Source organism: Dermacentor albipictus, chromosome 3 (genome assembly GCF_038994185.2).
Source record: "Dermacentor albipictus isolate Rhodes 1998 colony chromosome 3, USDA_Dalb.pri_finalv2, whole genome shotgun sequence".
Lineage (NCBI taxonomy): Eukaryota > Metazoa > Arthropoda > Arachnida > Ixodida > Ixodidae > Dermacentor > Dermacentor albipictus.
Window position 1 is genome coordinate 171,784,415 of NC_091823.1, and position 24,034 is coordinate 171,808,448.

General features: G+C 45.2%; 1 protein-coding gene across 1 annotated transcript in view; it reads left to right on the forward strand.

Annotated features, from left to right (window-relative positions):
* The window catches only part of LOC135902134 (protein SPT2 homolog), a 136,469-nt gene that overhangs the window by 89,458 nt on the left and 22,977 nt on the right, over positions 1-24,034 (forward strand). The window contains exons 8-9 of the mRNA XM_065432065.2: positions 9,034-9,399; positions 12,655-12,805. Coding sequence (XP_065288137.1) covers positions 9,034-9,399; positions 12,655-12,805 — 517 coding nt within the window. The remainder of the gene's footprint in view (positions 1-9,033; positions 9,400-12,654; positions 12,806-24,034) is intronic.

Consider the following 24,034-nt stretch of genomic DNA (forward strand, 5'->3'; position numbering starts at 1 on the left):
AGGGAATGAACATAGCAATTTATTTTTGATTATGATTGGTATATGTTGTATCTGTGCAACGTTTATCAAGCGTATTCTCTTGTTACTGTGCGCCGCGTATCTGATGCACGCGGTCATTGTTCACAAGCGCTATTGTATCGCTAGCCAATCGCATGCCTCGGCTGCACCCATGCTCCCTTTATAAGGCGAAGCCACTGAATCGTTGCTGTCTGTTATGTTCATGTTGCTGTCCGAATAAATACTTGACTTCACGGCGTCTCTGGTCAACATGGCGACGAGGATGGGATCGTTCGGGCAGAAGCAATGACCAAGCCTGAGGAAACGGCAACGACGCCACGGCAAGCGAGGACATCAGTGATGACCAACACCCTGGGATCTTTGGCCGAGTTCTGCCCAGACTCTGGCAATATCGAAGTCTACCTGGAAAGGTTCGACCTGTATGCAACCGCCAATGGAATAGACTCAAGTAAGAAGTTGCAAGTCTTCTTAACAATCCTGGGTGAAAAGGCTTACGTGACTCTGCGTAGCCTGCTGCTGCCGAAGAAACCAACGGAAGTCAAGTACGAAGAAGCTACAGAAGCTCTCCGAAAGCACTATGCTCCAAAACGGTCAGTGGTTACCGAACGGTATCGCTTTTACCAGCGAAAGCAAGAGCCAGACGAAAGCCTAAAGCAGTTCATCGTCGAGCTGAAAAGACTGGCTGCAACGTGCTCGTTTGGAAGCTTTTTGGAAGAAGCGCTCCGGGATCGACTGATTGCTGGACTCAGGACGGATTCGATTCGATGCCGTCTTCTTGCCTTGTCAGACGACGAAGTCACCTGGGAGCGAGTATGCAAAATTGCCACTGCCTTGGAAACGGCCCAGAAAGACACCCGAGAAATGCTACCGGAGGGGTCAACCGCCAGTCCTGCCGACGTTTACTGGCATCGGGAGCCCACCACGCAAGGCAGGCGACACGCGACCAAGACGGCTAGCAGCGAGCAGCGTGCCCCCCAAAACGGTCCAAGGAAGCAACGTGGTAAAGGCATTGTTCGCGCCTGTCATAGATGCGGCGGACTGCACGCGCCAGTGAGTTGTCCTTTTCTCAAAAGTACCTGCTTCAAATGCTCGAAGCCAGGGCATGTAGCGAAAATGTGCAAAACTAAGGTCGTGCACAAAGTTGACGAGACCTTGCCGTCAACAGACTTGCTGACTGTTAGTACGACTAACCAAGTTCATAGCTCTCCGCCTATTGTGCTTAAAGTAAAAGTAAACGGCAAGGAGATCCCGATGGAACTAGACACGGGAGCAGCTGTGACCATAATGTCTGAAAGAGACTTTGATGAAAATTTTCCAAATTACCCATGTTCCAAAGACGACGTGCGTCTAGGAGTGTATAATGGCACTGCACTCAAAGTGAAAGGCGTAGCAAAGGTCAATGTGTCTTATCAGAACCGAAGCTACGATCTGCCTCTGATAGTCGCAAAGCAAGAAAATGAAGCCCGCATGCCGACGCTTTTAGGTCGAGATTGGATGACTACACTAAAAGTTGACCTGCAAAATGCTGTTCAGCAGTTGAAATGTGACGTGGATAACGTACAGGAGGGCAGGCAGATGGTAGCAGCGGAAGCTGAAAAGAAGTTGAAACAGTTGTACGGTGATGTGTTTGAGCCAGGCTATGGTTCTATCAAAGGATTCACTGGTAGTATACGAATGAAAACCGATGTGCATCCAACTTTTTGTAAGGCGAGACCAGTACCATATGCCTTGCGCGAACAAGTGGAGAATGAATTGCGTGACCTTGAGAAAGCTGGTGTGGTGTACAGAGTCAGGCACAGTGATTGGGCTACACCGCTAGTTATCGTGCCAAAGAAAACAGGAAAAGAAATTAGGATATGTGGCGATTACCGAGTCACGGTCAATCGGGATATTGAACTTGACCACTATCCACTGCCTCTGCCAGAAGACATATTCGCGTCACTGGTTGGAGGGACCGTGTTCACCTTACTAGATTTGTCGAAGGCTTACCTACAGCTTGAGCTGGATGAGCAGGCACAGCAACTGCTCACGGTGAATACGCACATGGGACTTTTCAGGTTCCGGCGATTGCCGTACGGAGTAGCAAGCGCACCCGCAATGTTTCAGGCCGTGATGGACCAGGTTTTACAAAACATACCTGGGACAGCCTGTTACCTGGACGATGTGTTAATAGCAGGTAAAAACCTGACGGAGTGCTATCACCGTTCCCAGAAAGTGCTAGAAGCGCTTAGTAAGCACGGCATTCGTGTAAACGCAGGGAAATGCAAATTTTTCCAAGAAAATGTTTGTTACTTGGGGCACGAGCTAGACAAGCATGGCGTACACCCAGCAGCGGAAAAAGTAAAGGCGATTCGAGAAGCGCCAAAACCAAGTAATGTGACTCAGCTAAAGGCATTTTTGGGCCTAGTAAACTACTACGCTAAATTTTTGCCTGACCTAGCAAATGTGCTAGAACCTCTCCACCAACTGTTGCGCAAGGGCCGCACATGGAAATGGTCGAGCCAGTGTGACGCATGTTTCAGTCGCTGTAAAAATTTGATCAGTGAAGACACGGTCTTGGAACTGTATGATGTAACGAAAGAAATACAGCTGACATGTGACGCTTCTGCTTACGGCTTAGGCGCAGTGCTGTCGCACGTGGTTGAGGGTGTAGAGCGACCGATCGCGTTTGCATCGCGGACGATGACGCCTGCTGAGCGTAACTACGCGCAAGTGGAAAAAGAAGCGCTTGCAGTTGTTTTTGGAGTGAAGAAATTTCATAAATATCTGTACGGGCGTACGTTTAGTGTAATCACTGATCACCAGTCGCTCACAGTCATATTTGAAGCAAAGCACCACACAAATGCAGTAGCTGCAGCTCGTGTGCACCGCTGGGGAATTTTTCTTGCTAACTACAGTTTTCGTATTCTGCACAGACCGGGAACAAAGATAGCCAATGCAGATGGTTTATCACGCCTTCCACTGCCGGAAGCCGGTGACGAGGCAGAAGAAATCTTTTATTTTTCGCCTGTCAATGAACTCCCCATAACTGCGAAAGATATCGAGCGTGAAACTGTGAAAGATCCAGTTCTCAGCGCTGTTCGTGAAATGGTATGGCACGGATGGCCGCGGGCTGTGGACGCTCATTATCAGCCTTTCTTCGTGAGGCGATTTGAACTTTCAGTGGATTGCGGCTGTTTGGTGTGGAACAACAGAGTCGTGATACCACATTCGCTTCAAAGTGAAGTTATGTGTTTGTTGCATGAGCAACACATTGGCATTACAAAGATGAAAGCTCTTGCAAGGTCAATGGTTTGGTGGCCAAAGATAGACAACTGCTTGGAACAAACTGTAAAGCAGTGTGAAATTTGTCAAAGCACAAAATCTTTGGTGCCACTAGCGCCGCTTTCATCTTGGAAGTGGTGCACAAGCAGTTGGGAGAGGATACATCTAGACTTTGCTGAAAAAGAAAAAAAGATGTTCCTTTTAGCTGTAGATTCCTATTCCAAATGGTTGGAAATAAGAGTCATGACGTCAACGACCGCGCAAAGCACGATCGAAACAGTGCGCTCGTTGTTCGCAAGTCATGGCCTACCTAAAGAGGTAGTCACTGATAACGGGCCGCAGTTTCGTGCAAAAGAGTTTGAGGACTTCCTATTGTCAAACGGGGTTAAGCACACGCTTACTCCACCATATCATCCTCAGTCCAACGGTTCGGCCGAACGTGCAGTTCAAACAGTAAAGCAGTCGCTGTTGAAGCAATTACTGGAAGACCAGAGGAATAAAAGTTCCAGGTCACTGCAGCACAGAATTGATAATTTTCTGTTCGCCTATAGAACAACGCCGCATACATTCACCGGCCAAACACCAGCTGAACTCTTTGTGAGGAGGAAGTTGCGCACAAGGTTGTCGTTATTGAAACCAGATCTGCAGGATGCAATAAATGCCAAATGTGAGAGTAATGTGCGTAGTGCAAACAAGAGGAGGAGTTCACCCAGAGTATTTTCTGTTGGGGATAGTGTGTTTGTGCGTTCAGTACGTGGGGAACAGGTGAAATGGCGTCCAGGCAAGATTGTGGATGTGAAATCGGCAATGACATACCTTGTGGTTGTGGATGGACAGACGCGGTTTGTGCACGCGGATCATTTGCGACATTCTTGTGTAAAGCCTGGTAGTGTTGTGAAAGAAAAGGATGTACCTTTGCCACATGCAAGTGAACTGCTTGAAAGTGAAAGTTTCCTTGCTCCCGCCTCAAACCGGCCAGTGTTGAATCGTAGTGATGGTGGCCCACACTCACATGGAGCCCAAAGTGCATCATCGTCAGAACAAAACGATGCCGGTTCACCTGTGCTACCCAGGCGCAGCGCTCGTGATAAGCGGAAGCCGGATCGTCTGACGTATGACAGATTCTGATCTTGTTGGAGGGGAAGTGTTGTATCTGTGCAACGTTTATCAAGCGTATTCTCTTGTTACTGTGCGCCGCGTATCTGATGCACGCGGTCATTGTTCACAAGCGCTATTGTATCGCTAGCCAATCGCATGCCTCGGCTGCACCCATGCTCCCTTTATAAGGCGAAGCCACTGAATCGTTGCTGTCTGTTATGTTCATGTTGCTGTCCGAATAAATACTTGACTTCACGGCGTCTCTGGTCAACAGTATACAAATAACATAGTCAATGCAATATACACATTTCAGTGTTCTGCAGCTGTTAGTAAACATCATCATCATCATCAGCCTGACTATAAAATCCCTTCAACATCCGAATCTGACGATGCAGAACCCGCTTCCTCGCATGCGGCTCTGTCCGAGTCCGAATCCGAGCTCGGCTCGTATTCTGAATCGGAATTGAGCCACCGCTCCATTGAGCAGACGAAGGTCCCGCGCGCTGAGCCATCCGAAAGTAACCGCGCGCAGGGAGGATGCGCTTTCAGTCGCCCGCACAACGGAGATAAATGGGACGTTGCGTGATCAAGATGACAGAGGGAGATGGAAAAAGGCTAAACAAAGTTCGAAGGGCTTTACGTTTACTACTGCAAGTCGGAAGCGAGGGTGCGGCAAGAGAGCGAAAGCAGCAACAAGTCACTCTTTTCGTGGAGGCAACGGCACGTGCGCCTGAACTTGACACGCCGTAGCAGGCACACCAACAGAAGAAAAATAAAAACCTTCAAACCAGCGGAGATGGCAGAACAACCCTTGAACCCATAATCACACGCGCGCGACGCATGATACAGCGAATACGGAGCCACCGCGCCACTCAGCAAAGTGAAAGTGGGGAGTGGCAGTCGCGCCGTACTCTTCAATACATGGAGTAACACGGGTCAGGGCGAATATACAAACTTGTAGAAAGAGTCAACAGATAGCGTGGCCAATCCAGGAGGGCCAGCTTTGCGCTCTGGCGCGAAATTTTGAATGCACAATAGAGAACGTACCGGTACGTCAGTGACACTGTGGGGGGGAAGCGCGATGACGTACCGGTACGTCTGTGACAGCGAAAGGGTTAAACAATGCCCTTATGGGCTACTGCACTTCCCACATGGACTGGGACGAAAGGCTGCCCGAAGGGGCATTTGCAATGCACACGTCTGAAAGGGTAGTTACTGGCTTTATGCCTGCCTTCTCGTGCTATGGGTGGGAACTATGGAACCCGTGGAGCCATCACAATCAAGCAGCTGGCACCAAGGGGCCCCCTTCTGCACCTCATTCCCCTAGCTGCTGAACTGGATGTGTACCTTCAAGATGCCTGGGCCTTTGCACAGGACCACCAAATTTTGGCAGAAGCCAGCCAGGCAAAGTATTTCAACAAAAAGCGCACTCCAGCTACCTTCCAGGTTGGAGACTTGGTTCTCCGGGACACACACCCGCTAAGTAAGGCAGCTGTAAGGAAGAAGAAGTGCGCCGTGCAGAGCTCCGCAGCCGCATCGCCAGCGCTACTGAAGTGGGGCTCGGGCGAGACGCTGTTCCTGGTTTGACTGGCTAAGCCTACGCTGTTGCCTCTTCTTGTCCGCGTCCTTCGTGTCGTCCACAGCCGTGTCAGACTTCTTTGCCATAATTGGTGTTGCCATACAGCCATTAGATTCACAGCCAACTTTGCCCCTAGATGCACAGGGCCATTTAGAGTGACTGCACACATTGGATGCAATACCTACAGACACAGAGACCCGGCTACAGGGAAACAGAAAGGCCTCGCTAATGCAAACCAGCTGAGCCCTTATCATGTGCCTTGGAAGCCCTCTTCACAGGATAAATGGGGGTGGAGGTATCTGTGTGAGTACTGGGCTGACACCAGGTGGCGTAGAGTTGCAGGCACTAGACGGTAGGCAACTGTGTAGAGTAGCAGGCACGGGACGGTAGGCAATGGTGTGTGGCAGGCAAGGAGGACATGGAAGGCGTGTGTGCGTGGTTGGCATGCGGGGAGTACGCAACAAGGAACTGAGTGAGTGAAGTAATCAGCGGAGCAAGCCGCATGCGGCGGGACGGAACGTGGACAGCGTGTGTGTGTGTGCGCTGAGAATTTCCCGAAATTAAGAACGTACTTGACAATATAACAGTCGGTATAATCGGCAATTAGCATCGTTGTATTGAAATTTCATTTAATTGAAATGTGACCTTTTATGCAAATAAATACAGTCGCCAGTGTATTTTTTTTGACAGGGAAGGTGACACAAAATTTGAATGAGAACAAAAATGTGTTTTGTTTAATTTGAAAGTTGGCAATAACAGATATGGTTTCATGTTGTGTCACTGATATGTTTGCATCAACAACACAAAGCCACAGAGCAAGAAACATTTAGGAGTGGATACTCCGCTCTTTGCTGCGACCAGAAAAGGTCACAAGCCCGTGGAGCAGTTATCGTGCTGGCGGCGCCTGGTGGCCTGGAAAGAAATTACCGCCGTTGAGAGCGCACCGGAGCTGCCTGCCTGGGCACTGCGTTTCTTTTCTTTTTTTTTTCGCTGCGGCTTCTACGACGTGCCGCATAGCGCTGCCACTGTATACAGCCCTGTTGGCGCATACAACAATTGTGACCTTATCTGGTCACCCGCGCTCGCTCGCGCTGACGGGAGTTTCACCTCCTAAATGTCTTACACCGTGTACAAAGCGAAGCCAGCCACACTTTCAGGTCCACTCCGTCACTGCAGCTTGTAGCGTCGCCCGCAGTGGTACGATGCTTTCCTAGAAAGTGCCAGCAGAGAGGAGTGAATGCTTCGTCCACCTCTTGCTTCAACCTGTCTCCATAACCACGGGCTGTGCCACCTCCAGCAGCAAACGCTGGGGAAGACGGTGCACATTAGGCCACGTCATCTCAGAGTGCCCACTCTTTGCAAGTGCAGCAGACTACCTCTAAAATATGGTGTGCAGGCTACGTATGTGCTCAGCTTCATTAACGGCCATGCGCAGCCACAGCTGTGCTAGAAAAGAGTGGGTCTGCAACCTGGCCCTGCACTTCCTCCCCCCATGTTGCGCACGCTCGATTGCGACACCGCAAGCTTGCTCCCCTCCCTCCTTTCCCCTTGCTCACACGAGAAGACGGTGCTCATCAAGCCACCTTCCTTCCCAGCTCATCCTCACGCGCTTTCACTTGCACCCAAAGCATACAGCATGTGGGGTGCGATACACCTTTTTTGCACTTCGTAGGGAACATGCCACTTCGGCGGTAGTGCTTTGTTGCGTGGCACATGATTTGAGATGTGCAAGCAGCTGCATGTAATGCACCCATTTGACCATCTGCGTCCGTGGAAGCTTTCATTTATTACTTTATCTCAGTATCTCTTCACGGCGGCAGGTAAATTTTGTTATATTGAGGTTTGGTTTGACTTCGTTTGACAATACACTTCGTTATATTGAGGTTCTAAATATATAATGTTCTACAAACAAGACGTTATGAAAGGTCAAGTACTTCGTTATATCAAGAATTTTGTTTTATTAAAGTTTGTTACATTGAGGTTTAACTGTATATGCACAACTTGACAGCACAGCTACAGAACGCCCTGTGGTGTTCTGTAGCTGCAGCCATGCGCAGCTGTGGGTGCACATGGCTGGTAATGAAGCTGAGCACATACGTAGCCTGCACACCCTATTTTAGAGGTAGTCTGCTGCACTTGCTGAACTGTCACTGCCCTGAGTGTAGACAGTGACAGCACAAGTGGCGGTCGCTAGATTGAATCATGCTGCTTGTCATTGGCTCCTATATATGAAGCATAACCACAGGTTCCATGTCAAATTATTGTCATTGTGGCAAATCCAGATGTGGTGCTTGCATTGCTTACACCTGATATGACGGGCCCGTCACACTAGTGGCTAGAAGACTTGTACCGTGAGCATACCTTGCATGAGTTGAAACTAAACCTTGGTATCGGACAAATAACTGAATGGTTAAGAAGTCCGAGAACTTAATACACGCATTGCACTATGCACATGGTATGCTTACAAAACTGTTCGTCTGTATTAAGATGCACAGGTTGTGTTGGAGTGGGACGTAGCTGGGGCACTCTGCATTTGGCAGCATTGACATCAATTTTGACCACTTAGGTCTCTTGCTGCGCACTTAAAAGTTAGGTGAACGAGCTTTTTTGTGGTTGTCCTAATTTGGAGGGAAGGGGCAGATGCGGCCATCCTGGCCTCAATTGAACCCACAAACTCAGCAGCAGTACACCATAACCACTGCAGTTGGTGGCTCGGCAGAACATTACAGACTTCGTGGTTTGTTGGGTATTTGGTGGCATTGTACCTTCCAGGTCAAGGTGCTGCGGCCATCTGCCCCTGTATAGCCAAGAATGTGTGTGTTTAAGGACAGAAGCTTCAACCAGTGACCCACATGACCTCGGCATGCGAAATCTGCACCCTACGTTCTTGTTATGCTAGAGACGAGATGGCTTTATTGTTAAGAGACTTGTGATTATCTTCCAACCTTAAAATGAAGGAAGTTCGAATCTTGTATAGAAGAAGGGGGTTAGAAATTTATGTTTGAAGTGTTTCATTGATGGGTACCTGTCTGCACAAAGAGTAAGAGCTGTTCCCCATGACCTTTGTTTTGCAGAATGGCAGCCGAGCACCGGATGCCCGTTCTTCGCTCTCCAAGAAGCCCACCTCCTTGTCCAAATCTCGAGTTGAAGATGAGGAGGACGAGGGGGACACCTTCTACGCATACTCGCACAAGCCCAAGGCTCCACTGCCCAAGGGCTCCTCTTCAGCGTCATCATCATCGCAGTTGTCCAAGAAGCCATCATCGTCTTCCAACGCAGCCGATGTCAAACGCAGCTCCTCGGGTTCCACCTCCCACAGCCACAAGTCATCGCACAGCAGGGATGACAGTCGCACATCAACGCACAAGTCGGCCGTTCCGAGCCGTGCACGAGAGGAGGCACGTCGGAAAGGCGAGGAGAAGTCGGCTAGTAACTCACGGGTGAGCATCAGGGTTCCTTTTCCTTATAGATTACTGTTCTGTTAAAAGTGTACCACTTAGGAAATATCGCTTTTATAGTGTGTATTGATCCAATGACTAAGTGAGTGGAAATAGAAATTATAAGAAGGTCAGGTCCTGTCACCATTATTTTCACTTCCGATCATTGGCACACGCAGTTATAAAATGATAGTAGAAAGAAGTGTGGTATCCAGAAATGCTGGTTGCTACAGTGAGGGTAAACAATAACTGCGTATGTTCATTTATGTTGTATTAATGTGAATCAGTCTTTATGAATGCACCTTTTGTTTTTAGAAATCATTGAGGTTCACATTTTTTTGTTTTTTTCCATATGACATCCTTTGTGTGCATTCCACTAGGCACTTGCATATTTGAACAGCAGGTGCTGTAAGTTTAGATGTGCAGTTTGTTTCAGATAATGTGCCCACCTGGGCAATGCATGATAGCAGCGGGGGGACAATATAACATTTTCTTGAATATTAATAGTAAGTATTGAATATTAAATCGAATACTGAATAGCCAGACGCAGGTGCATATGTTTACAGGGGGAATGTTTATTTAGGTATAATTAGGTGCCATGCCTGTACTCACAATTAAAAGCTACTGAGGAGCATTTCTATCATAGACGCATATTAAAATGCCCTTTACAGGGAAAACATCATTGGTAGTAGCGTAAAAAATAAAGCTTCTATTCAGCTAGGTTTCCAAAAACACTAAATGACAGAGTGCAAGCAAAAATCACAGATTGTCATGTAGGCCTCCACTGCAAAACCATGAACAGAGAGCTTGTATTACCCATTTATTTCTGCATTTCATCAAAAGCTTTTGTAGCTGTCACGCTTCCGGCCATTCGTGACCCTTTGTTTAGCAGAAGGAGAACAGTAACTAGGCTTAAACAGTCCGTCCTCGTGAAATATTTGGTCAGTTTTCAGCATTCTAATTCATATCCCCTTCAGTCATGAATTCCGATCCACTGTCGATATATGCATGAAATTTACACAATTTTATTCCAAGGTGCTGGAGACGCCACGTAGAAAGCAAGTTAAGGTGGAAGAATGACTGTGCATTTTAAAGTGACCCATCATAATAACATAGTAATTAAATATTCATTTATTGCACAGCCAGTCATGCTTCAGCCAGTCATGCTTCATTAAATATATTGAATCACCCCCTTGAATTACATGCACAGATAAATTAGTACTGGGTGCAAGCATTACAAAAAGAAGGAAAAAATATTTCGCGATTACTATCGAAATGCCCCACTTCAAACGTCCTGCCAAACATGGCAGTGCCTTCACCAATGTGGTCATCTGAAGAGCTGCGTTTCATGGAGAAGTGAAATGGGTGGACTTTAAGAAAGCAGAATGTTCAGTTTACTCAAAGCTTAATGTTTGTTTTCTATTCCTTGCAACCACTGTGCAGTAATGGCAAAAATAAGCTGTGTCCACAAACCTGTATGCCGTGACTGAAGGAGATATACCGAATAGCTAATTTTTGAATACAAATAGAATATTATGCTTGTATCATTCATACCTGTATTCAATATGTTGAATATTCACCCACCTCTCATTAATAGGTTTCAAACAAGGAATGTCTTGGGCTGGTTTTAACATTTCAACAAGTGGACTTCGTCACGGCAACAACTCAAGTTATCTTGTGGAAATGTTGGCTCCCGTCTGAGGCATCATTTGTTTGACTGCTATTGATCACTTTTAAATGCTTCATTTTCCAATGAACTTCTGTTATGTTTGCACATGTGGGCTAGTAGGGTGTATCCCCCATGTAACTGGTATTGGAACTGGTTCGCAAGAGAGGCAATGGTTGCTGTTTTGCTACACCACACTGTTATGGCCACCTTAAGTGTAAGTTGATTCACTGTACCAGTAATTTTTTAGTGTTATCATTTTTATATTTGCTTTGATTCAACTGACAGTCTGCCTTTAGGCCTGGTAGGATTTTACTACACTACATAAAAAAGAGAAAGACCGGGAATATGCAAATGTTCAGGACATTGTGTCCTGGCGTCCCCCTAAATGCATCGTGCCTATATAATGACTTTTATATATACCAATGGCACAGGTCAGGCCTTGGCTCAGTTCCAAATAGTATGTACCTGAAATTATGAACATTTTTCACAACTGATGCCCTTCATGTGACATGTGATAATTAATGAAGTGTTGTTCTTGGACAGCAACAATATCTGTGACTAGCTTTTCTCTCATTCAAAGACTGGCTAAAATCACGGTTATGTGCAGGTCTTGCTAACTGTAGGTAGTCCGGCCTGCAGCAATTTGGGTGTTGTTGCTTCTGCGCCGATAAAGGGACAGCTACTGACATTGTTTTTGAAGGGCAGAAACTCTCCTACAAGCTTCTCGCTCATAAAAGGATGACGTGACCTAGCAAGTGTGAAGGTTGGCAAACATAAGATATCTTAATTTGATACTAAAATTGATCTCAAAGCGCCAGACCCGATGTCATTGACATTATCGTGATGACATGACCAGATAAAGATTTGCTGACATCCTGTGGCATTAAGGCCAGGCATTATGGTGTTGCTCATTAAATAATGAACAAGGGTGCTGTGTGTGTCTCTACGGGCTGCGCTCACTTGTAGCAGCTGCAGTGATTGCAGGAAGCCAATGTGTTGTGGCGTCATGACAGATTCACCACCTGGGTATGAAGGCTGCTTCATAGAAGCAATTATTACAGTAAACTATTCAGAGCGCTGTGACGCTTGACATTACTTTTTCTAGGGTTTAGAAGTCCTGGACTTTCATTTCATTCAGGGGCCATGTCGAGTCCTTTCCTAGACTTTTCGTCTGGGTCCTCACCACTGCTGCACTTTTGTAAAGAGTGACGATGGAAGTAAATTTGTATTTGCATTTAATGCAAGGTAACGACAAGTCAGAAATGTCATGTCAGTGCTGCTTTGACATGTTCACTTTTGCAGCACTTCTTGAAGACTCGGTTTGTGCATGGTGGCCCACCAGTGAGTCATCAGGGAGTTGTGCTCCTTTGAAACTTCCTATAAGAGAGAGATGGCACCACAGTGTGTCGGATCAGAAGCAACAAGAATTTTTCTTCTCTGTTGATTTCTAGCACTGCTGTACAGGGGGAGTAACTGCCATGACCCACCCGTGAACCACGTTGCAGTGAACGTTTGAAGGTGCTTTTATGTGTGATGGCTTCTTGCTTGGTTTGTGTGCATCAGCATTTCTTTCTGTGCGTTTGCTTCAGCTGAGCGAGGAGGAGCTGGCACGGCGTAAGGAGCAGGCGTTGCGCATCAAGCGCCAGCTGGAGGAGAAGCGCAAGGAGACAACAGAGCCTGCGCCAAAGACCAAGAAGCTGGAGGAACAGTACGAGGACCTCTACCGGCGGCTACAGGGTGGTCAGTGTGCTGGCTCTCATTCTTTCTTGGCACTGTCTCTTCTCTTGTGTAAAGGAGCATTTGTAGATTACTTTGGTTCGAGGTTGGCCTTTCGCAGGGACTGTCTCCATCCAGACAACAAAGCTAAGCTAACTAAAGCTGTGCAAGTAGTGCAGTCGTAGAAGTCTCACTTTCTTCATTTTGCATTCAGTGGCTTTCAATCTACGACGCCTTCTAGAGGATAGCTACTTAACATGTTACTACTACGGTTGAACTTCATTATAAGGAAGTCACATCAGGCTTGAAAATACCTTCCTTATAACTGACATTCATTATAAGCATGCATACAGGCACAGGCAAGATAAGGAAATTATGATCTGGTCTGGGAATGAGGAATGCTAGCAAAGAGCCTACTGAGGATTTTGATTTCCATATTTACCCAAATCTAGCACGCACCCTTTTTCCAAGAAGATGGTACCAGGAATTGTGTGTGGGTTACAATCGGATACCAAACAAAAATTGTGTTTGCGGTGTTGGTCACAGCCTCCTTTCAAACAAAATGGTGACAGAGCACGTTTTCGTGGTGGTTGCTGAGGGTGAATTCTGTGCTCTGCTGTGATCTGGAGTGGTATTCTCGATCAGCTACTTTTGGAGATATACTGAAACCCTGTTGATACATTCCTTGCTGTTGCGTTTTCCCAGCAGTATGTCGCATTTTCGCGGTTCCAACCTCATTCCTATTGACTCTCATTTATTATGTTTCCCTTTGATACATCGCCATTCTGTAATGTTTCCACATCTTATGTGGTGTTTGAATGCGGCGGTCATGTATATTTAGCACTGCAGCCAGCGAGTATGTTGCAATAAGTGGCCAAATTTTGTAATAAGTAAGCGGAATTGCACAAGCCAGGTGCTGAACCGGCTTACTGGGAGGAAACGTGGACAGAGCACTTGTGCAAAGCAATCGAAAAAGTCTGCATTGGTTAAAACCTACTGGGAACCACACACACTGGGCCAGGTTTGTCAAGCATAGGGCTAGATTTGTTTTGGGGCCAGCAACAGTCTACATGCATTGCATAATGGCGGGCTCTCACTAGTCGGCTCCGCTGCAATAAAGTTACGTGTTATGCCTGTTTCACATGATGCGATTTTCGTCGCACCGGAAGTGCGATTTCCGTCGTTTGCGATGAAAATTGCAGTCGCAGTGCCGACCCCCCGATTTTCGGCTGCGACCAACCGGTTGGTAGCACAGTCGCACCGTCGCACCGATCGCTGCGATTTTCCGTCGAAATTGCGCGGAAAGCTGCCAAAGGAGCTATTTCGCTGGTTTGTTTTGGAAAATGGCGTCTCGATCGACAAGTGCAATACGCGGAGACGTGGATCGTCGAATTTGGTACGTACGCGAAGGGAGAATAAAAAACTTGTACCGCAGATTGCATTCTCCGATTTCTATGCGTTTGTTGACACTCTGCACAGCAAATGAAGTGCATTTTCACGTTTGCTTCGTACGCCTTTGCGAGTTGTCAGTGCTAGGAGGTGTTCGATCCCCAGCAGACGACGAGGTCGCTACAATGTTTTGAGTAGCATGCAAAAATCGCGCTTACGGAGCAGCTTGAATTATTTCAACCTCGTCAAGGGTAAATGACAAGACAGCAAAGTACCCGAAGTTTCAACGTTGCGCTGAACGCGGTACCGTTCAGTTGCATTTTCTTGTCGGTTTTCAAGCACGAATTTCCCGATGCATCTTGAAAGCTTATCTTGCCTCTTATTAAATCTGACAGAGCAAAAGTGTAGGCTATCGTAATGAATTTGCTACGATAGCATTAAATCCGTGGCTTGAATAAAATATTACATGCACATTTGGTTGCACCTCTTCTCTGGAGAATTTTTCTTTTCTTGCACAGAAACCAATAACCATTGACTATGCTGCGGACTTTGTATCCTTACTGCATCTGTATGAACACTTGCTCTGCAAGGTAACTAACTGCACAGCTAGTAGATTAAGTAAATACAGTGACAACGTACCCTCCTGCACAATTATGTAGAACTCGTGCAACAATGCGAAAAGCAGGCAAACGCCCTGTTCTTGTGTGGATAAAACAGTATAAAACGACACGCTGAAGAAAAGTAAATCCAAACTGTGCAGTGAAGTCAGCCAGTACAAGCAGTTCTTGCACGTTCACAGCTGATCAAGGGTGCAGAAACATTCATGCCTTACATGTTTCTAGTAAGTTTCTAATAAGTTTGTGATCACATATATTAGTGTGTAAACCCATATAACGATATCCGCTGCGATTACTATCTTTGTAAGTAATGAAATACCATGCTACTTGCAAGAACATATATCACCTGAGGATTTTAGAACAAATTTCTGCATTTCAACTATACACAATATGTGGTTTATTCAATAAAAGAACACAAACTGGGCTTTTTTGCAATGACAAACTTATTCCAAACTTTACTTACTTACAGGCAAGAAAAAAAATTATAGACAGAAATATTGTTCTTCAATTTGTTCACCTGCCACTGTGGCTATAGCATTCTGCTGCTAACACAAGGCGAGGGATTGATTTGCCAGCCATGGAAGTCGCATTTCGATGGGAGTCATAGGTGCGAAAAAAAGCTCTTGCACATAGATTTAGTTCATCACCTTTTATTGAACCCTTACACTTCAAAATGCTATTGCACGGGGGGCATGCTTATGCAAAATCTAACGCCAATAGAAAGCAAAGCGCAGAATTGTAAAACAACCATCTTTCGTGATAATTCAAGTGTGTAAATATTCATTGCATCAATATGTATTGTTCAACAGCACTGCACAAGTAAGCATGATCAGGTATAGCAAGTACTCTGTCAAGAAGCTGGTTCTACAGATGTATAAATGTCAAGGCATGAATGCTCATACTACGTCGCACACATAGCACAAAGAAAACCTTTTTCAAGAGTTGTCCCTTCTGGCAGATATGAGTGGGCCATAAGCAGCAGAAACTTTATTGCAGGACATTGTGTAATACCGCTTATGAAAAAATGAACAGAGTGAAGAGGCTTTTAACCCTTTATTGACGAGTGTTGCCTACAGGCAACACACCAAAAAAGAATTTTTTTCTTGTCGAGTTTAAGTATCGAGTACGAAGTTTCTAGCTAAATGTCTTCGGCCAACACTGAATGACAAGCAGCAAGCGTCATTTGTTGGTTTAGAGCAGGAACACTGGACGAGGAAGAAGAAGTTTGGCACGCGACTCACTGTCTTGTGCAAGCAAGTTCAGAGGAGACAGGCCAATGCAACGTATGCAGCTGCATTGGTGTCGCACATCTGATGTAAAGCAAATGAAATGGCCACCTCTGGTTCACATATGATAAGAGCTGTCTATACAAATTGAAAATAAAGCTAGGTGGCTTTAATGGGGTGAAGCCCACTTCCAGTTTCCTGCCTGGGGTTTTCCCTCTATTGCTGAAAAATTTCTGCAAAATATTTTTTCTTTTTGTTGATTATGCTTACCCTTGACGTGTTTTGCATATTTAGATAGAACAATAAACATGTTTTCTCGGTATTTATATGTCTCGTCATTAAAGGGTTAACAGCAGTACCTCATGCTGCTCTAATAAGAGGAACGATGTGCAAAAACATTTCTGGTAGAACACTTAAACTAACTTTCTGAAAGACAGAAAATTCCAGGTGAGAGTTGGAGGTACGTTTAGCCCACACACACCAACAACACGGGCATACTACAAGAAACACTACAGCCTATGGTGTATTACAGTCTGTGGGAAAGCTATCTTATACAGAAATCAAAAATGATGCAACAAGCCCTCGACAACACTGCAGACTTTCTTGGCTAGTCTGGCCTCTCGCTTTCTGATAAGTCAGCTCATATCGACGTCAGAAAAAAAGAAAGACTAGAATCAAGAACTACCCCAGATTGCACATAGTGATCCACATAGCTGGACAAATATGCCCGCAAGTCAACATCCACAAATCCTCAGCTAGTGTAAGCCCATGACGGCAGAGCCAGCATGTGGGTGAAACAATTATGCAATGCCTGGACGCAACTTCCACACCTGGTGAAAAGAATAATCTCGAAATAACGGGGGTGGGCAAGCGGATACTATAGAAAATCGCAGATGCTGTGCTTGTGTCCAAGGTATGGTACGGTATGAATTACCAACAGCACACAAAAAAGACAACTCATCGAATACAGGCATCGGGTAGTAATAACAGGTCTTTCCAACTGTACCATGCTTGAAGACCTCTATGAGAAAGAGCTAACGAACAAGCACCTAGACAGAGTAGAGTTGCAGCCTGCAGCACAAATTCTTTGTCTCAAGAGCTCAGAACCTCATCGCAAGATACTATGACAGCTAGCATATGAGATGCAAAGACGACTACTCCTCCCTTCAGAAACACAACCTCGGGAGTACCTGAACTTGAAACACAACAAGGCCCATACCATGGAATATGGGGGCAAACAATTAGGCCAGGAGACTATATGCAACTGCCAAACACACAGAAGAGGTTGCTAGTCATGAAGATACAAGCAAACATAAGGCACATATAGTACACTGATCTGGCAATAGCAGTGTAACAGTAGTATGACACTACATAAAACTAAACTCCATATAAGTGAGTACCATTTTAGGTCATCCTACACCTAGAAAAGCTGAACGGAAAGCAATCAAAGCAGCACTTGTAATGCAGATTACACCCTGCACAACACCCTGCATGGATTCACCAGAAACTGTCTGGGCCTGCACATCACACAAGATTGTCAGGAAAATCAAGAGATTAACACGCGACTTGCCAGCACATGGCCAGAAATTAAATTACAGGATACATAGCCATGCAGTTATTCCAGGACACAAGCGGGCTTATAAGCCTGACATAATAACTGAAAACTAGATGAGTTTGTGTGTATTCATTATTAACTAAAGTGCCACAGATAGACAACACACAAGAACGAAGCGCTCTGCGTGTTCACTTCATTCCTGTCCATTGCATTTCTGTTGCAGTATAGTTAATGAATTCATAAGGCTGCACAGGAGAAGAATGATACCTTTGCCCAAGGGCCCGATCTCGCATCCAAATCCACACGTGTGCACACATACACACACAAATGTTGCAAGAGTGCATAGCATGGAGCAGTATCAACAGGATGACACTAGATATGGATGAGGACTAACTTTCAACTGAGGTTCATTTGTAAAAATGTGGCGAGTTGTAAAAGGGCGATGAGCAAAACGAGAACAAGGTGAAAGCAAGAGCCAACGTTTCGACAAGTGGACTTGTCTTCTTCAAAGTCCACGTGTGGAAACGTTGGCTCCTACTTTCACCTTGTTATCATGTTGCTCATCGTCTTGAATTTCCATCTCCTGCCTTCTCCGAATTTTCCCCAGAAAAAGAAAGACATCATTGAAGGATAGATAAAAATTGGTGCTTGATGCAGCCAAACATAAATAAATATGCTACAGAAAGAAAATAGAGAAAAATTCCAAGTGCAGGAAAAAATAATTACAATTGCCAATCCTGCATGCCAGCACCTTTCAAGAAACACTGTTGTTATTCCAATAGACAGACTGACAGTTTGCTTATGCAATGCAAGCACATTCTTCCAGTTCCATGCCATTAGGGAAAAAATGAGTTTCCTGGAAGGTAGCCACTTGCACACTTGGTGATCACTGTTTTTTTTCCCTGGACTTGTATATCTATATGTATTTTCCCCCTTTCCTGCTTTTATGTTTGGTTTCATCAAGCACTAGTCTTTATCAGGTTTTATTGCTGTACTACTTTGTGGTAACCTTTATAGATCACTGCATTTTCACAATAAACCTTTTAATTAGAAGTTAGCATACCCTGTTCTTACTGCTTCACACTGTAAATTCTTGCTACATTGGCCAAATAAAAGATTTTATAAGGTATCATGAGGGCTATTAAAGTGACTTGCTGCAGTCTAAAAAAAAAAACGAATAGCCTGGCTGCAAATGGCACCAAAGAACACATAGGACAAACAAGAAAACCGTGATGATCTAACAATCAAAAGTTTAATGTACACACCGAGTAAATGCTCGCTGACAAGCAATAGACAACATACACAAAAAGGAGAAGCAAAAATTCATGTGCATTTCCTGACGGGAAATGCATCCATTTCTAGCGGGGGCTGTGATGACAAGATTAACCCAGCATTTTTAGATCTACAGCTTCCGTAATTTCTCTAGGCAGCCGATCTGCGCAGAATGCTAGCTTCTTCCTCTACGATGCACGCTCAGATGTGGAGAGTGCATTGTAGAGGAAGAAGCTAGCATTCTGTGGAGATCGGCTGCCTAGAGAAATTATGGATGCTGTAGATGCAAATACACTGGGAGAATCTTGTGTCAGCATGGCCGCTGTTACACTTTCAGAGATGGATGCATTTCCTGTTGGGATCTGTATGGACACGCATCAGATCTTGCTTCTGCTTTTTGTGTAAATTCGATTTATTGCTTGTCGACCAGCATTTACTCGGCATGGTCAATAAACTTTCATTTGTTAGTACACCTCATGAGATTATCTTGGTATCTAGCAGAAAGGTGTTCATTCTTTTTAGAGTGAAGCTGTATATGCCTAGGCGAAACACTCATGGTCCGATCACAAGAACCCTAGCGTAGGGGTATGAGCCATTGTTTCGGGGGTTGTGAGCCATTGTTCGTCTTACATGAGGGACGGAGACATTTCTTATTTGGTAGACATAGAAATGCTTATGCATTTAACACATAAACATTTATCTACGCATCATTCCAAGGAAGGGACACAGAGTGGGACGGGGTTAAGACAAGATCATGATGTCATAATTATCTTGCAGCAAAGGTGTGGCGGGCCATTGGCTACACCGATAGTGACGTCATTTCTCTCTAGCAGCAGAGCGCGCGTGCAGAAGTCTCTCTCAGACTTCCCTATAGGTTCAAAAATGTGTCCCTGTATTTAATTAAATGAAATGTGCAGCCCCGGTGTGTCACTTGGTAACTACAGTGCATAACTGAGTCATAAACATTATGATTAACGCATTACAAAACACAAATGCGTAACATAATTCAGAAAGACTTCGACGGACCACCTGGATTAACACAATGAACCGCTGCTCATTGCACTTTCGAAGATGGTGATCTTGCAAAGTGCAATGTGCGGCATTCCAAATAAACAATGTGATAAACCCAAGCCAAACATGTGCATAACCTCATTAAGAAACACAGACATAACCAATAATATAGAAAGACTTTAATAAGCCATTGGAATTAACCCAGTGATAAAAACCGGAGCTGCACATTTCAGCTTCGCTGGTTTACCGTCTGTACAGGGTGCATGGGCAGTAACTTTTTCTGTTATTGTTTGTTAAGTATTGTATAATGTTGTGCCAGTAAAACACGTTGGGCTAGTTGGTGCAATGTAGTGGTACTGCTTTTTTTTGCTGTTGTTTTTTTCTTAATGTTGTGCCCTTCTTCCTTTTGTAACAACTTTTTTATTCCCCCTTGCATAATACTCCAACCTTGCAGCCTGCAAGGTATATAAATAAATAAGTACATAAGCACGTCATTCATTCATCTGCATACACCTCGCACCATTCCTTGCTCAACAAACGTCACTGTGTTGATGTCTCGCAGCGTGTATCTACATTAACTGCCGTTTGCGTTTCGGTATGGTTTGTGAACAGTGTAATGCATAAAGATTACATGACATTAAGGTTGTGACCTATGCGGTGCATAAGCAAACCTTGCAAAAGATGACAAGTTGGATTGTTGAAAATAAGACAAATGGTATATATCGCAGTTACTTTAACAGCATTTAATTGACCACTTGACAAAAACTTCACTTCGCATAGATTCCAACACGTACACTGAATCTGCAGTTTTCTTTTTTGCTTATTAATGCAGTCGTTACTGCATGGCCACATTGTAGATTTGAAAACAAAGTGAAATAAATTTTTTTCTTGCAATATAACAATATGTGTAGATCACTGCGATTGTAACCCCAGAACTTAATACAAACATGCACACTATAGGACGCAGACAAATGTTCAGGACAAATTTCAGAATGTTTGCATTCTGATACATATGAAAGTGAACGGTTTCATTCCATGGCTGTCAGTGAGAGGGAGAGAGAAAACTTAATTGTGTTCGTGGAACAAAAACGCACTGATAAGCTTAGACATATAGTCATTGCTTAACACTTTCGAAATGAATAATTATAGCTTGCTATCGACATTGAAGCAGCCATTCGACAGCAAGAAAAGGAATCAGTTTTTCCAGCTCTGAACATTGAATTGGAGGAAATGCAAGCAGGCATAAAATTCTGACAATATAATGTATAGAAATACCAAATTGGAATAAACATTGAGGCTTGCATTTGTACTTTCTCTGGCTGAGCAATCTAGTTTGAAATGACTCCCATAAGCATGTCGTAACAATGTTGATCTAATACAGGTTAAATGCATGACTAGCTTAAGAAATCTGGACGATTGCTATAAATTACAGTGAAGAAACTATAATATCTAATAGCATTAATAATATAATAATATTTATTTCCACAAAAGAGGCTAACCGTGAGCTGGAGCTAACCGTGAGAGGCGTGCGAGGCTGAGCAGAAAGCTGAAAAATTCTACGGCAAGTGCACCTGCCGTGGGCCTACGATCCTGCATTATGAATAGCGCGTATTGATATGGTCTTCTTGTTAGAAGTTCCGAGTATACTACCAGCGCGAGACACGGGACAACAAAGTGGACGAGAAGCGTGTCTTTTAGAATGCTATGTTACAACGTACAGGTTTCTACAAAAGTGACGGTAACTGCTCGAAACATTTGATGCGTCGGCTTTTGCGCCTTTAGAAATATTGAGAGGGGGCTCCCATATATATATTCGCAGCGCAAGCACGGCGATGGACGAACCAGGCTAGCGCTAAGGTTGAATTTCACAACACAATTTTCATTCCACGTCGTAATCACACAGATCGTTTGAGGCTTCGTTCAGGGGCACACGCGGGCGTTCGGGTTGGTGCTTCTTGTTACGTTTGGCGTAAGAATATGGCTAGGAGCAGGCACCACATATGCGCAATGACAGGCAATATACACGTATCATTTCTCTAGACGCTGACGCCGAGCACGGGTAGCGCGAGGATCTTGTTGGGCTGACACGACAGCTTAGTGGCAGCCGAATTCCGAATACTGCATATACGGTGAGGGTAGCTATATGAACTTGACGATTGGTCATCTTGCAGATTGTTGTAGCACAGGCAGAACAAAACGGTCATAGAAGGTAGATAAGGCAACACACACCGCTGAACCACCTGCGAACAGCTGTTTACGTGCGCGATGTCGCACTGAACTACAGAAACCGCCGTCGCGCACCCCAAGACAAATCTTAACTAACGTTTTTAAATGAGTAAACGTACATATTATTTGCTTATAATCAAGAGAAGTCAATAATATTATAGTGTAAACGTTTTATTCACTACAATAAAATAATTATGCAGCGTGTGCCACGAAACCTGGCACTAAGCAACCCTGGGCGTCGCACCAGTCGCATTGTTAAAATCGCAATCATGTGAAATGAGCCCTCTAAAAATCGCATTGCGACGCGTGCGACAGCACCGATTTTCGTCGTTGCAGTCGCATCATGTGAAACAGGCTTTATGTGGTGAAGCATATCACGATTTGAAAGGGGATTGAAAGGGGCCACGGAACATCACGCAGGTCCCTTAATTATGCATACACGCACATGCCATCCCCTGTCACAGTATGAGAACAAAGATGTCTAGTAACTGCGCTGGCAGCCAGTTAGAGCTGTTTTTGATGTTGCTGTGGCAATTTGTAGCTTCCTTACGATTACGTTACCCGGTAAAACTTTTTTTGCTTGGTCTCTTGAAGAAACGTATGAACCACTGTGCTATTATATTCAAGAGATTTTGCACGACTTGGTATCGGGTGCATCAGCGTATATGGCTGCCAGCGTTTCTGGTGCTGTACCAAGCTCACTGTTGCGCACGGTGCCAGGAACACTGTCAGCCACATACTTCACCAAGTCCGATACAGAGTTGCGTAAAATCTCGCAAAACTGATAGTAGAGTCTTCTAGGCGCGATCACTCAAGAATACCGCCCCCGTGTGCTAGGTATCTGTAGCCAGTGATGTACAAATGGCAACAGTGGCGTGCCGCTTTCATTATGTAAGCTAATTAAAGAAAAATACCTTCTGTGAAGGTAAATTCTTTTTTTCTGGTTGTGAACGTGGGGGAAATGCTATATTTTCTTTTATAAATTGGGGCCCTGTTACATTCGAGCGCACTTTTGTTTTCTTACTTTTTAAGTCTGCAAAAATTGGGTGCACGTGAGATGGTGGGGGGGGGGGGGGGGGAGGGTGCATTGGAATGGGGTAACCCGTTGACATCTTGTTGTGTCGTAACAGGTATGGTGTTGGGGGTATGCTCTGGCACTGCTAGGGCTGAAGGCGAGCTTCAGATAAAGTCACACACAGTCCTTTTGTGGTAATCGCAGCCATGTCGGGTTCGAACGAATAAGGCAACCAGCGGTGTTAACTCTAACCACGTTTATTGCTACAAGCACTTGGGGACACTGGCAGAGGGAAGTCCACTCTGTAATAAGTAAAAAGTAGGCTTGCCTTGTTGCCTGGGATAGTCAGGCAAACGAGGTCACTTGCAGGTTGCAGCAGGTATGTCACTCAGGCAGGTTAGAGGTCGGGCGCCAGAGAGATCAGGTCTCCCGCGGTGGTGCGCTTTTATACGTTTTTACCTTTTGCGAGGGGAATGGTCTTCTCGTCCATTGGATATCTTCTCTTTACCATGAGCCGAGTGGAGGAGAAGGATGTGCACATCACGAGAGCGAAGGAGAACGGGAGGGCGCGTAGTGCATCTCTCCCGTGTCTACGCAGGCTCTCGACCCGTCTGCAATGTGCAAACGGGATGATGTGAGTACGCGGGAGGAAATGGGCATGTGTGCTCCCCACAATGCGAACAGCAAATTACTTGCGCTCTGCTCTGCCACAAATATGCAGCCATGTGATCAGTGTTATTCCGCATGTGGCAAAACGTTATGGTGCCGCTTCTGCATCGACGCGTCGGTGCTTCTCAAATGAGTGCCAGTGAAGATGAGAACACTTTAGCCAACAGAAGCTAGAAAAACCATGTGTGCACCCCGAAGGGTATCAGATGCTGTTATGTGTCCCGACTGGAAGCATTAAGGCCATGCTTTCCGACACGCGGCATGGGCACACTG